The sequence below is a fragment of the Panthera pardus genome, unplaced genomic scaffold, assembly GCF_024362965.1.
Source record: "Panthera pardus isolate Hobbes unplaced genomic scaffold, ASM2436296v1 HiC_scaffold_2, whole genome shotgun sequence".
In the NCBI taxonomy this organism is placed as follows: Eukaryota; Metazoa; Chordata; class Mammalia; order Carnivora; family Felidae; genus Panthera; species Panthera pardus.
Genome location: NW_026526765.1, coordinates 100,580,793 through 100,594,563, shown reverse-complemented (window position 1 = coordinate 100,594,563; position 13,771 = coordinate 100,580,793). Strand labels below are relative to the sequence as shown.

The window sequence follows — 13,771 nt, the reverse complement described above, 5'->3', positions numbered from 1 at the left end:
AGTTCATGCTTTGGATCCATTTGGGTCCATTATCCATCCATTGGATCATAGCTCCTACGACCACAACCTTTGGGGTTTTGAAGAGTTGACAATGATGTAGGTGTCTTTTGTTATGTTAATGAGGTGACTCTCCGAAAGTAGCTAGTGTTGGGCACTGTGATTAGGGGGTTGGAACTTTCTTTCATTCTACCCTCTGACCTGGGTGGGGGCTGCCGGCAGGAGATGGAGATTGCCCGTGGCCAATGATTTAATGAATCATGCCTATGTAATGAAGCCTCCTTGAGAACCCAAAAGGCCAGGGCTCCGGACAGCTTGTGGGTTGGTCACCTGGGGTGGTGATGGGAGTGGTATGCTCCATGACAACACGGAGGCTCTTTGCCCTTTGCCTGTACCTTACTCCACGTCCCTGAGTTACATGCTTTTGCAATAAGCCGACAATCTTGTAGGTACACTGTTGCTCTGAGGTCTGAGAGCCCCTCTAGCAAATTAATCACATCCAAGATGGGGAGGTTGTGGGAATCCTGATTTATAGCCTTTTGGTCAGAAGCACAAATAACAGCTTGGACTTACAAGTGGCATCTGAAGTGGAGGTAGGCCAGTCTTGGATGGTGTCAGAGAATTGCTCCTTCGTAAGGAAGCTTCCCCGCTTCCCCGCCCCAGCCTGGAATTGGGTCCAGAACCCTAATAGACATCCAAGTAGTTCATCCTCACCCGTGCTACAAAATGTTTCCATGGTATTCTTGAATTCACTGTCTTCAGGGGTACTTCTTTCTGGTTTGATTCTATTTTATTTATTTATTTTATTTTATTTAAAAAAAAAAATTTTTTTTTTAACGTTTATTTATTTTTGCGACAGAGAGAGACAGAGCATGAATGGGGGAGGGTCAGAGAGAGAGGGAGACACAGAATCTGAAACAGGCTCCAGGCTCTGAGCTGTCAGCACAGAGCCCGACGCGGGGCTCGAACTGACGGACTGCGAGATCATGACCTGAGCCGAAGTCGGACGCCTAACCCAACTGAGCCACCCAGGCACCCCTGGTTTGATTCTATTTTAAATGAAAACAGGTGATGACTGTTACAGGTTGTCCCTGCTAAAGCTTTATCATTTGGGGGAACAAATATAAAATATATGTACAGTAGTAAAGTATTCATGTTTTGTTAAATCTTAGATGTGGGAAAGTCTATTTTTTTTTTTTTTTTTTTTTTAATGTAAAAGCCGTAGAAATGACTTTCAGGTACTAATTTATTCTCAAGGAACTGAATCATTCATAGCCTTTGTCTTGTCAAAGAGGCGTCTTCAGTCTTGGGATTTGGTCAGTGCTTAGTTACCTGCAGCCCTTCTAGAACAACAACCGTTAAACCTTGCTGCAGAAGCCTGAGGCTGCTTTACATAGACTAGAGCTATGCAGGAAGCGATCCCATTTAGACACCCCACTTGTTAAGAGTTATAAAGGACTCATCTTAGCACTCTGTAGTATAGCTGACACTAGGTTACTGATAATTGGCAATAATCATTAAGTGTTAAAAATGCCAAGTTGGTGCTAAATATCCAAATAGTAAAGATATTAGGAAATTAGATAATAGGCAAAATCTTAGCTCTATTTTCCAATCATGATTTCATTTTCTCCTCGTGACAGAGTTTTTGCTATTAACCAGAATACTGAGAATTTAGTTCTTGAACTTGGCTAACATTAATAATAATTTCAGCTAGGAAATTAAAGTGTTCCAAGATTGCATCGAAATTTGGTCAGGAGAATAAAAACTGTTTTAATACCTGCCATTTACAAAAAAAAGAGTAAGTATTTGCTTACTTCAGGTTTTGTTTTGTAATCAGAAACCAGCATTGTCTGATGCCCTTTTCACACAGGCTTGCCCATTGCCCTCACTGAAAGACTAGGATTTCAGTGTTAGGGCTAACCCGGATAATCACATGGGCTGGTGGTTGTGTTTGGCCTTGAGCCTGCATGGCGGTATCTCCTAAGACCCTAGTCCCTCTTGATTTCATCTCCTTAGCACCTCCCAGTATGTACCTGGTCTGGTCCACCCTTTAATTCCATGGTGGACCCTAGAAGAGAGAATACTGCATCTTGGGGATAAGGCTGGCAGGAGTTAACAGCTGTAGAGGGTAGGTGACTCAATGCTTGTTCCCTGCCCGCTTTGTGGTTTGGTTAAGTATGTATATTTCCATGGGCTGCAATGTTAGGCTGTTTTATCGTTTGGCAGGTCAACATGTCATTCTGTGGCTCTTTTCATTTTACTGGCCATGAGGTATCTATTTGAAAAGGAAATGCGGAGGGCTCCAGGGCGGCAGCTACTCTCTAAGGCCACCAGCTTGGTCTCAGCCTGGGCAGCCTGCACCAGCATATGGTGGCTTACAGCCCAAGACAAGTGGTCATCCTGGGCCCTCCCTCTCTCTGTGTCTTATGGCATGGGCAGAGGTTGTTCAGGATGGGCACCTGCATAAACAGTGGCTCTTCTTTACAGTTTCACCGTTTTCTATTCTTCTGTCCCTTTTTGGTTCATGGATTATTTTCCTGAGGGCCTTCCTCTTGTGACATGGGGAAGCAAACAGTAGAGGATTAGTGGCAGGGACGCTTGCACCCCATGCCTCGGGGTTTCCCCCAGTGTCTCTCATCGTCTTCTTGGGGTGCTGCCTCTGTGTACTCCCAGTGGCTTTGCACACCCTGTCTTTCCAGACCTCCCCAGGCCGTGTCTGTCTCTGTTCAAGACCCATGGTTGAGATTTCCATCTCCTTGTCGCATATCTGAAACCTCCACTGGTTTTCGCTGATTTTTTCTTCTTTCTTAGGCTCTTGAAGATCAAGAAGCCAGGCTGGAGGAAAGACAAGACATGCCTTCCAGTGCTGCAGAAACTGAAGAAGGTATGGAAGCTCCTTGCCCCTCCCTGAGGAACCCAGAGAGTACTCAGAAGTAACAAGTTAAACTGGTGGTGACAGTAGGTAGTGAAGCGTAGTAGAAACCGATTCTTTCCTTTGGCTTTCTATTTAAGAATATTTTTTATTTTTTTGAAATTAGGTGTGAGGATAGGGTTATATATATTTGGGGGCATGATTACATTATCTATTTAATTTCAGGATGGTGGAGGGGCATTACAAAATATCTGTTATGTAAAGGGACAGTAGTGTGATAGGCCTGAAAACCAAGACTCTTGCCTCTAAGTCACCATCATTGACAGCTGGTTAATACATATTTTTTTAATAAATAATTTTTTTCTTAAGTTTATTTACTTTTGAGAGAGAGACAGAGCAGGGGCGGGGGGGGGGGGGAGGAATAGAGAGAGAAGAAGACGCAGAATCCAAAGCAGGTTCCAGGCTCCGAGCTGTCAGCACAGAGCCCGATATGGGGCTTGAATCCATGAACCACGAGATCATGACCTGAGCCGAAATCGGACACTTAACCATCTGAGCCATGTGGGTGCCGTCTGGTTAATATTTTTGATTCTGCTTGTAACTTCCACTTAGACTCGTTGCATGGCAGGTTATTTGTCAGGTGTTAAACTCTTAAACTCTTTGCCCCCATGTTTGTTAAAAAGGAGTCTTGGATGAGGAAGTTTTGTAGCAAGTTGTTGGAAGTCTGTATGCCCAACCATATTGCACACGCTCTTGGGTTAAGCTGACCAGTTTCCTGCTCAAGCTGGACCTGCTTGGGCCCCTATGGAGTTGCCCTCACTTATGTATCCTGTAGATGATGTGCTGGTGGCACTGAGGAAGCTGAGGCTTGTCCTGCCTAAGGAGGCCATGGGTAACTTTATGCTTCCTCCTGAAGACCTGTAGGAAAACCTCTTTGTCGTTGCATGTCAGGAAAGCCGGCTTCTCCTGAGCATTTGGCTGGCTTTCACTGCTCTAACTGTAACTTAACAGGTTTTTTTGTTTTTTCCTTGAAGCTGGTTGAAAAAAACAATAAAAACTTGGAGCTAAGGTTCTCACCTACAAATATGTATGGTACTGCTAAATTAATTTTTATATCACCCTTATTTATTAAGCTTTCACCCTTGCCTTTTCCTTGTGGTTTTTACTTGTATGTTTTTCTTCTCTTTCTAATCTACCTTTAAACTAATTTAGAACAAAGTTGAATCTGAATAAGTGTTTGAATTCTTGCCCTTAAGGGCTGGCAGTTGGAATTGGGACAGAAAAACATGTTGCCTCAGCACATTATGATAAGTGAAATAGGAGTCATATGCAAACTCTGTGGCTTCTGACAGTTATCAGGGAAAGCTTCCTGGAGGAGGTGACCCTGGAACTGTCATCAAATGGAGGGAAGGGAATTTGAGGCAATGGAAATATTTGTAATACAGAGTTTTGAACCACAGGATGAATTGAGGGAAATGCTGATCATTTTGTAGTTCTGTCAATTTCGTGTGTGTGTGTGTGTGTGTGTGTGTGTGGTGCTAGTGACACAGGCTTGAGAGGGAGGCATAGCAATATGGCTTATACACAAGGCAAGGAACTGGAACCTCCACCCTGACAGCTGTGAGAGCTGTTTCAAGCAAATGAGATTATTATTTTCAAAAGGTCACTCTGTGAGAATGTGAAGAATGGGTTGGAGAGGTTGGAGGCAGGGGTGGTCACTGCTGTAAGTAATACAGAGGAGGGTCTGCACCACAGCAGTGTGATGATAGTGGAGAGGTGGGGACAGATACTGCCCTAAGGGTGTAGGATGTCAGGTGGGTGTCAGCAGTGAGGGAGGAAGTTGATTCCTCCAGTCCCTAACTAGGTTAAACCTTACAGGAAGGTCTGTGTTCCTAACTGGGTTAGACCTTACAGGAAGCAGCTTCATGACAAAGCAAAAAGTTACTCCTTTGTATATGGGTTAAGTTTAATGGGTCTAGGAGCAGCCAAGGTAAGGTACCTGAGGTCCTGCAACCAATAAGCAAAATAATTTGGACAGAAACTCAAGCGCTCCAACTCCAAAAAATTCGTGTGTGTTGTGTATAGACCTTCTAGGCAATGCTTTGATTTGTGTATGCTTGGAGGACGTATTAGAAACTGCACGCTCCAGCAGAGAGCAGTATTCAACTAAAGTGGAAATATTCCATTAGTTTTTGTCCATTCTTGAACCTGTAGACCACTCAACCGGAAGAAGGAAACATTGTGAATGTAAAAGTATGCTTCTTTTCCTTCTTCTTTAAACCCCAAAAGCAAACCTTCCCTTTGTGGTCTACTAGGAGATTCTTAAGAGGTTATGTTTTTCTGTTCCTCCTGGGACAGTGGGTGGAGTGGGAGGCTCCACGCTTGTATCTGTAGCTGCCATTGATTAAAAGATGACAATGTTATGCCGGAGATCAGCTTTGCATTCTCTGTTAGTGTAATAAATGGTGTCATCATTGTCTTTGAGCCAATTATGTTTCCATAGTTTCATGATTGTAATCGTACTCCCAGCAGGATGGGATGTTATTCGAAATGAACTAAATAAAAAGCCTTCTCATTTTTAATGTGCTGAGATGAATATGCTAATGATTAGTATTTATTAATCTACCAACTGACACTGTTTTGTCCCTTGCTGCCTTCGTTCTTGTTTGATCTCCTATGCTAGGATTTCCCAAGGAGCGTTGTACAAAACACCCATGTTGGGAGATGCTTTGATAAATCAGGATTCTTGGACCAAATAGGTTAAAAAATGCACTGTAAGAGACCTTCATTCATTCTGGAGATTGAGAGTACATTAAATGTTTTTCAGCTTCTAGTTAACTTGTTGCAGTCAAGACCCCCGGGTGACCTTATTCGATAGTTCTCCAAGTGGTTCATGCCAAGAATCCCCTTTTAACGGTGCTTACACCATCTCATGGAGATGGTCTGTGGAAGGAACTTGAGGGATGTTGCCCTTCCTCATTTCTACCTTTCCTGCCCTTTCTGGACTGTATTTCCTTCCCTTTCACTATCAATCACATGGATCCTCTCCATCCATTAGTACGGTAATGCTCCCACTGGGAGCTGGGTAAGGGAGGTGTTTTTAAAACTCCTCATGTCATCTTGAATATTGAGAACACCTGTGACTTGCCACCCCCCTCCGGCCCCCCCACCCCCCCACGCTGTACTTTCTGATGTTGTTTGGCAGGTTGATGCTGCTTAGCGTCTGTGGGGCATAGACAGCAAACAGAACCATTGTAATACCACTGACCAGTATATGACTCCATTTTCTTTTCTATTCTGTAGTTTAAAAACAAAACCCTATGTGATTTGCTAACTGTCTTGACTTCTGTGTTAAATAGTCCCTTACTTTGTTGGCTTCTCTCCATTAATTATGTTCCACGTTTTCATTAACAAGGAAGTGGCGAGTCGGGACTGGAGCTTGAGTTCTCATCACAAAGGACAGAAGGCAGAATCTTTTCCTGCAGGCTGAAACAGCAGTTCACAGCAGGGCGGAGAGGTTTCCTCTTCATGACCCCGCGACAAAGGCGGGAGAGGCTATGGATCCAAACACAAGGCACTGTCTAGGCAGGCAGATGTGAGCCCTGCAGGCTCATCTACTTATTCATTCTGTAAACATTTGAGTGTTCACTTTATGGCAGGCAGTGTTCTAAGCACTGGTGACATAGCAGTAGCTAAAAAGGCAGAAAAAAAACCCGATCTCAAGCAGTTTACTTGTATATAATTGCACGCCAATATTTGTTGAGTGCCAGACCCTGTTCTAGGTAGGTGCTGGGGACGCGGCTGTGCGCTGACCACAATTTGTGCATTCCAGTGATCACTGAGAGGGACATTGCTAGGAGTCAGGAGTATATTTGCCCAGTTGTATACATGAGAAAGTAGCAGCACAGAGGGGTCACATAACTTGTCTGACCTGATACTTGCTCAGGCAGTCAGAAGTGTGGCACGTCAATTCTCTTACCTGTCCCACTATCCAATAGCCAGTACCCTTATATAATGGAACACTTGCCTATTTCATCCTCGGGCTGCCGATGGAGAGTTCTCTCCAGCGTTTGTATAATGGAAACGTGTAGAATTGGAAGCATTGCCTTGAAATCAGCTCTCTTCCACATGGCTGACCTGTCTCATAAAGTCCTTCCAAGGATTTATGACCCACAGGCACAGGCACATCTTGATGACACACACCAGCTACAGGCAGACTCTGCTGAAACCTCAGCCCCACCATGATCTGGCTGCTGAACATTCTGCAGGTTATTCAGCTGTGTTTTCTTTTGCGCCACATGGTGCAGCTGGGGGGTATCATTTAATACTTCATCGTACGGCTTAAGTGAGAAAATACAGGTAGAGTCCCTGGACCAGTGTCTGACCACAGATGCTTAGCCACTGCCAGTGCATAGCAATGCTAGCTTGTTACAAGTGCAAGTTATAAGCTGGGCTGGGATGGCGTTAGTGGCAGTCATGCACGTGTTGGGATATCAAGACACAGCTCTTCCTGTCAGAGTAACGAGGTAAGCAGCTCTTTCATCTGAGAGTTCCTTCGATGAGGTTGCAGCCCTTCCCTCTGTGCTCTGGGTGAGTGAAAGGTGAGGAGAGAGCTGGGTGGGGGATCCTCCTTATTGGAATACTTGCGGTGAGTTACTGGGCAAACAAGGGAGCTTTTATGTGTGCATGGTTTCCCTTCCAAGAGTCTTCATTTTATTTTATTTTATTTAAAAAAAAATTTTTTTTTTTAACGTTTATTCATTTTTGAGACAGAGAGAGACAGAGCATGAACGGGGGAGGGGCAGAGAGAGAGGGAGACACAGAATCCGAAACAGGCTCCAGGCTCTGAGTGGTCAGCACAGAGCCTGACGCGGGGCTTGAACCCATGGACCGCGAGATCGTGACCTGAGCCGAAGTCGGCCGCTTAACTGACTGAGCCACCCAGGCGCCCCAAGAGTCTTCGTTTTAAATACTGTAACCGAATGTCTTTTTAGAAGTGTTGAATACAGTCCCAAGGTTTGTTAAGACGCAGGTCCTTTAAGCCAGGATGGCTGGGAACTGAGGTGTAGGGGTTTCAGGACCGCAGTCAAGGAGGCTGTTCTGTGGGGATTGGTTACTCAGTTGGACACAGAGTTGTTACCTTAACCCTAGTGTGGAGTGTCCCTCCAAGGACTTGATCAGGGTTTTTCACCTGAAGTCAAGTATTTAGGCTTTTTGAAGACCGTTACAAATCATACCCAGAGAATGTACTTCCCAGCCCGAGGAAGTGATTTGAAATTGTTCATCTTAAAGAATAGCTCAGCTTTTTCTATACTTTCTTTAGAGACTGGCCTTGCCCATCTTCTTTCTCCTCCCCACAGAAGAGAGTGGGTTTCATCATTAGAGGACCAGGGATAAAAATAGGATATCAACCTGATATGATGTTCCTTTTGTTTGTTATTATTATTATTATTGTAGTTTTTTCTCACACGTAAGGAAAAATTCTTCTCCTTGCCTCTCCAAATGATTACAGAATTAAAGAGTAGCAGTGTGAGCTGGAAAGAATCTCCGATTCTTCAGAACTCACCTAGATGTAACAACTTCTGTTGAGATGTGCCACGGACACTGGCACCAGCTGGGTTAGATTGGCAGGCTAGCGGCAAGGACTTGCATGAACTGAGCTTACTTGTATTAGGAGTCTAATACAATTGAAATAAGCTTAAGTTGAAACCCTACAGCTAAAGAGTTTCTTTCCCAAGTTGAATTAGAATCTAAGTGGGAAGCCAGAGGCACACAAGAGTAATTCACAAGACAAAACTGCATGTCATTTATACCTTTCAAATATGACTTGCCTCATTTTATTCAAGCAGTTGAGTAAATCAGAAAAATTATTTCCTGACCTCAGTTGGAGATGTAATGATTGAGAGCTTCTGCTTATTAGATGTTTGTAGCTAAAATTTTGGGCTGAGGGTATCTTTTTTTTTTTTTTTTTTTTAAATACCCATGACCAAGTTCTTCATTCTTTGAAATTTTATGGACAGCGGATGATGCACACTGGAGATCTAAAAAAAGAAAACAAAAAACCACAAAACCCACCCAAAACTATTTCGTAAAGACATATTAAGCATAGTTACCACATGACCCAACAATTACACTCCTAGATACATCCTCAAGCAGAATGAAAACCTACATCTCCATAATAAAATGTATGTGCAGGTGTTCATAGCAGCCTTATTTGTAACTGCCAAAAAGTGGGAACAAACCCGAATATCAGTTTAGGAGCGAATATACAAAATGTGGTCCATCCACATGATTGAACGGCGTTTGGCAATAAAAAGGGATGGGCTACTAGTACATGACAACATGAACGAACCTTAAAAATAGGAAATATCCAGAACAGACAAATCCATTAAGAAAGAATGAAGATTAGTGGTTGCCTTTGGCTGGGGTAGGAATGCAGGCAGTTAGGGAGAAATGGGCATTGAGTGCTAATGGGTATAGGGCTTCTTACTGGGCGTAATGAAAATGTTCACAAATTGTGATGATTGCACAACTCCGAATATGTCAGAAATAATTATATGCTTTAAATGGGTGATTAGTATGATATTTTACCTTAAAGCTGTTGAAAGGTACTTCTGTAGGGGAAGAAATGTATACTAAAACATTAACAATGGTTTTATTATTTCTTTTGATATTTACAAAATGTTTAAATTACTTTGGTGGCCCAAAAAAGTGTCTTAAGTAATTTGAAAACATTTTGAAAAAGATGTCTTAAAGTCTTTTTGAAAGGACACAGAGCACGCATATGAAAATTATATTGTAAAACAACCCTACATTTGGAATTGCTTTAGGGCAAGAATCTCTTCTCTCACCTTGATGTCCTCTCCCCGGCTGATCATGTGTCTCAGCCAGTGATCCAGGTAATGTTGTGGACTTGTATGGACTGTTACGGCTCCTAGAAGAATGGGGCTCATGCTGGTATTTCTGTAGACAAGTGCCTTATCCTTTCTCCCAGTCCATATTTATATTGGGAAGTCCAAAAGATAGTTTTTCCTAGTATTCCCACTTTTAGGAAAAAATGGAATAATTGGGATGGTGAAACAAGAGGTCACAGTGTTAAATGGTCTCCGAATTAAGAGTCGGAAGGAAGGCTTCTCAGATTTGTTCATTTCGCCATTTTAGTTCTCTGGCATTTGCGAATCAGACATGCACACTAGGGTAAAACATTAAAGTGATACATGGAAGTGATGTTGTTATATAAGGGAAACACCAGTGCGTGACTGGAAGTGAAAGGGTGACTTTTGGACTTAGCTGGAGGGGTGGGAGGAAGCCGAGGGAAAAGCATTCATCCGTCTAATCAGTCTGGCAGGTTAGAAGTTGCAATCAACAGTGATGGTTTTGAAAGTGTTTGAATTAGTATTTCAAACAAGTGAACCACTTTCCCTTCCCCGTCCTGACCTACAGTTTGCCTCATGATCCACTACATCTCATTAGCTCTTTCGGGCCACCAGATTTCGGTGGAGGAGAGAAGCATTTATTCAGTGCCTTTAATATGCTAGGCACTCGGCTTGGCATTGGGGATTCAAATGTTGGGCCCAAATCAATTTGGACCCAGTCTCCCTAGAACTCATTCTGTTGGGAGAATAGGATCCATTCAAAGACTCTGAACCACTCTGAGTTCCTTTGGACCTTTGTGGAGGAGGCATTGCAAGCTGAGAGCATGACCTGTATTTTCCAGTTGTACTTTTGATGATGCCTTGCAAATCTAACCTAGTTACTGACTTGGTTGTGGACAGAGGAACCTGAACCAGGGATGAACAGCAGTAGTTGGCTGGCTGGCTCTGATCAGGACTTTTTTTTTTTTTTTTTTTTTTTTTTGCCTCCTTCTTGGGAGGAGGCGCAGCAAAGGGTAGTTAAAGGAGAATACTGGTGTAAGCTTTTGCTTTGCTTGAATGTAGCCTCTGGGCTCCCATTTTTCAAAAGGGGACAGTAAGACTTAACACAGAGCGAGATCTATTAGGCTCATCTCTTTCTTAACAAAACACTGCTAGTAATCTTAGAGCTCCTTAGCCCTGTTTTGTGAAAACCCTATTTGCCTGCATAGTGTCGCTGGTGAGCATGACTATCAGAGATTATTTCTTCCGTTATAGTTTGGAAGTAAGAAAACATGTTTATTAAGTTTGGTAAATCAGATTTAGAGGGGATAATCCTTCTGGGTGGGCTGGGAAGGCAAGATTAATAGGCCTTTAAAACAGAATAGTTCGAAGTTACTGATATCATTGCTGGAGGTTGCTATAGCAATAACTGGTTTGATTGCCCTGTGCAATTGATGGTACAGGGGAGTACGTGTAAAAGGATCCTGGTAATTTAGCAGAGACTCTCCTGGAACAATGTGATTAAACTCCAATAGAATGAGTGCCAACTTCTTTAAAAGCTCTAGGATGAAGTTGTGTATAGTCCTAGATTAATTAATGATACATTATCATCCTGAATCTGTACACTGTCACAAATATTTGTAATGGTGTTTGGATAAAGGTTTTATAACTCTGAAAGTTATTTTTAAAGTGACGAAGTACAAATTTTAAAAAGACGTGCCCCTTTTGATATAGTTTGTGGTTTTTGCATTAATGAGATTAGATTGTGTCTGAAACAAAAGAAAAATGCAACAGATTATACAGAAAACTGTAGGCTGACAGTGTGCAAAGCCTGGAATTTGGAGAGTGGCAGGAAGCTGGAATCTGAACATACGATCAGGGTGGCACATCTTTTGTTATTGCAGGCTGGGTTTTACCAGGCGCTAGGGCCTTCTTCATTAGCACAATCTTGAATAAAATGTGTGCTGCCCCTTTTAATCACTGCTGTAGGTACATAATTGTTTAGAAATGCGGAATGCTAATTTAAGAGCATATGGTCTGAAATGGCTTTAAAGGAATATTTTCTAGTGCCAAAAGAAAAACGTGTGTGATTCTCTTGGAGTCTATGCACAAGTGTCTGTTGAAACTTTGGTTCTCGGACTCCTCCCCTTCTTTAACATGCTGCTATTTTCCCCCACCTAGCCAAATTTTAGGGTTTGGGCATGTGTGTTTCCAAACAAAATTCCTAATACTTTCTACAGGTCCTTCCATCACTTTATGCATCTGTGTAACAGGACAGAAAGCTTTATGTTAGTGTTTTGAATTTCGGCAGCAGCGAAATTGAGCAGCGGGCTTTTGAAGGGTGAAATTGGCTCCTTTTGGCATTCCTAGCTCTGACCATGTTCCGCAGACGCTACTCTGCTGCCACCTGGAGGCCCCGTGTGGGCTCTGCATTTAAAGGTAGGTAGGAATCCAGAGAACAGAAGCTGCTCAGGCTGGGTGTCCGAGTGTCCCTCATCCCTGCTGAGGTCAGTTGACATGACCACGTGGAATTGAAGCTGTTATCTTAGCATTTTTCATTATAGGTCTTGTAAGGATTATGAATGCAAGGACAGTAAACTATTGGGGGACATAAATATCTCCTTACTTGTTAGTAAACCCAAGGTTTATGTTAGCAAATTTAAAAAAAAACCCATCATGACAGTGAGAGAGTTGACTGCTGTGCTCTGTCCTTGACCTATTGTAATTTTTTAGGAAGTGCAGTCTACTGTGTCTAAGCAAAAACATGAATGAAACTCCTAGCTTTGGTGCCTGGCAGTAAGAAGAGCTTGCGTAAATACCCCCGGGGGTCTGGAGCCTCAGGTGACTTCAATTAATAGGAATGGCTAAGTGGAGTGGCAAATAGCTAGTTAAATCAATAGGAATGGCTAAGTGGAGTGGCAAATAGCTAGTTAAATCAGGGGGGCTTCCTCAGAATCAGCGTTGGGGCTGGCCATGGTGGCAGGGCAGCTGAGGGAGGGTTCAGGGGCGGCCGTGGGCCCACGCTGTTGTATGTTAATACAATTGGTGGTAAAGATTCTTAGCCATCTGCCCTTGGTAAGAGTGTCCAACACTTATTTTCCCCAGGCCCCAGCCTGCTTTTGGTGGTTACATGTCAACAACAGTGACTCTTGTTTATGGGCAACTGAGTGGGAAGAGAACCAGTCAGCACCCAGAGAAAAATACTCCGTAAATAAGCCTTCCTGTTTATCCCAGAACATCCCGACCACTCATATTTCCAGGAAAGCCTTTATTCAGAAAGAGGGCGCTCAGTGTGCCTGTGGCCTGTCCGTGCTCAGCCTGGCATCATCTGTGGTGGGAGCGCAAGGGTTTTGCTAGCACTGTGGGCTTTTAAGGATGCCTGAGGAAAGGCCACAGCTCATCTGGAATGAATTAGGCTCTTTTGAAACATAAAATGTGTGGTATTTGAGGAACTAGACGTGGGATTTCCTCAGGTAGGTACTCGTCATGTCCTTAGAATCCGGGCTATTTTGAAGAGCCTTCGTTCTGTGAGCCGCCTTCCTTCTGAAGCCAGGGCATTTGTTTATTTAATGGTGGGGTTTTTTTGCTCAGGATTTCCTGCAGGAGGTCCGGGTCTTGTTTGGCTCTTGGTCCACATAAAAACTACCAGAGTGTGGTAGTTGGGCTGTCAGATACTCTGCTCGGTGGAGAGGTGATTTTTAAGAAGCTTCATCTAAAAACCTAGCTCCACACGGAACGTTCCTGGGCTACACAATTATATCTAGTCATCTAGTTTTTGTTTCCTTCATTGTCTTTTAATGAAAGCTCCCACTGGCTGATCCTGATGAGGATTATTCCTTTTGCAGAGATTAAGAATTTGGTGTCTGGCGGATCATCACTGGAAAAGGAAGACGATGTAAAGGTAACGGGTCTCCTCCCCTCCTTTCTCCTTCCCACGTTTTCTCCACAGCTGAATTAGAAGGGAAGGTCCAGTGGTGACAAAACATTTTAAAAGAACCAAATTTGAAAACAAGTAAAGCCCCAGGGGCATGCCCCAAGTCACATGCAG

General features: G+C 43.3%; 1 protein-coding gene across 1 annotated transcript in view; it reads left to right on the top strand.

Annotated features, from left to right (window-relative positions):
• Positions 1-13,771, top strand: part of ARHGEF28 (Rho guanine nucleotide exchange factor 28) — a 301,505-nt gene that overhangs the window by 149,822 nt on the left and 137,912 nt on the right. Inside the window, exons 7-8 of the mRNA XM_019463023.2 lie at positions 2,809-2,881; positions 13,569-13,624. Coding sequence (XP_019318568.2) covers positions 2,809-2,881; positions 13,569-13,624 — 129 coding nt within the window. The remainder of the gene's footprint in view (positions 1-2,808; positions 2,882-13,568; positions 13,625-13,771) is intronic.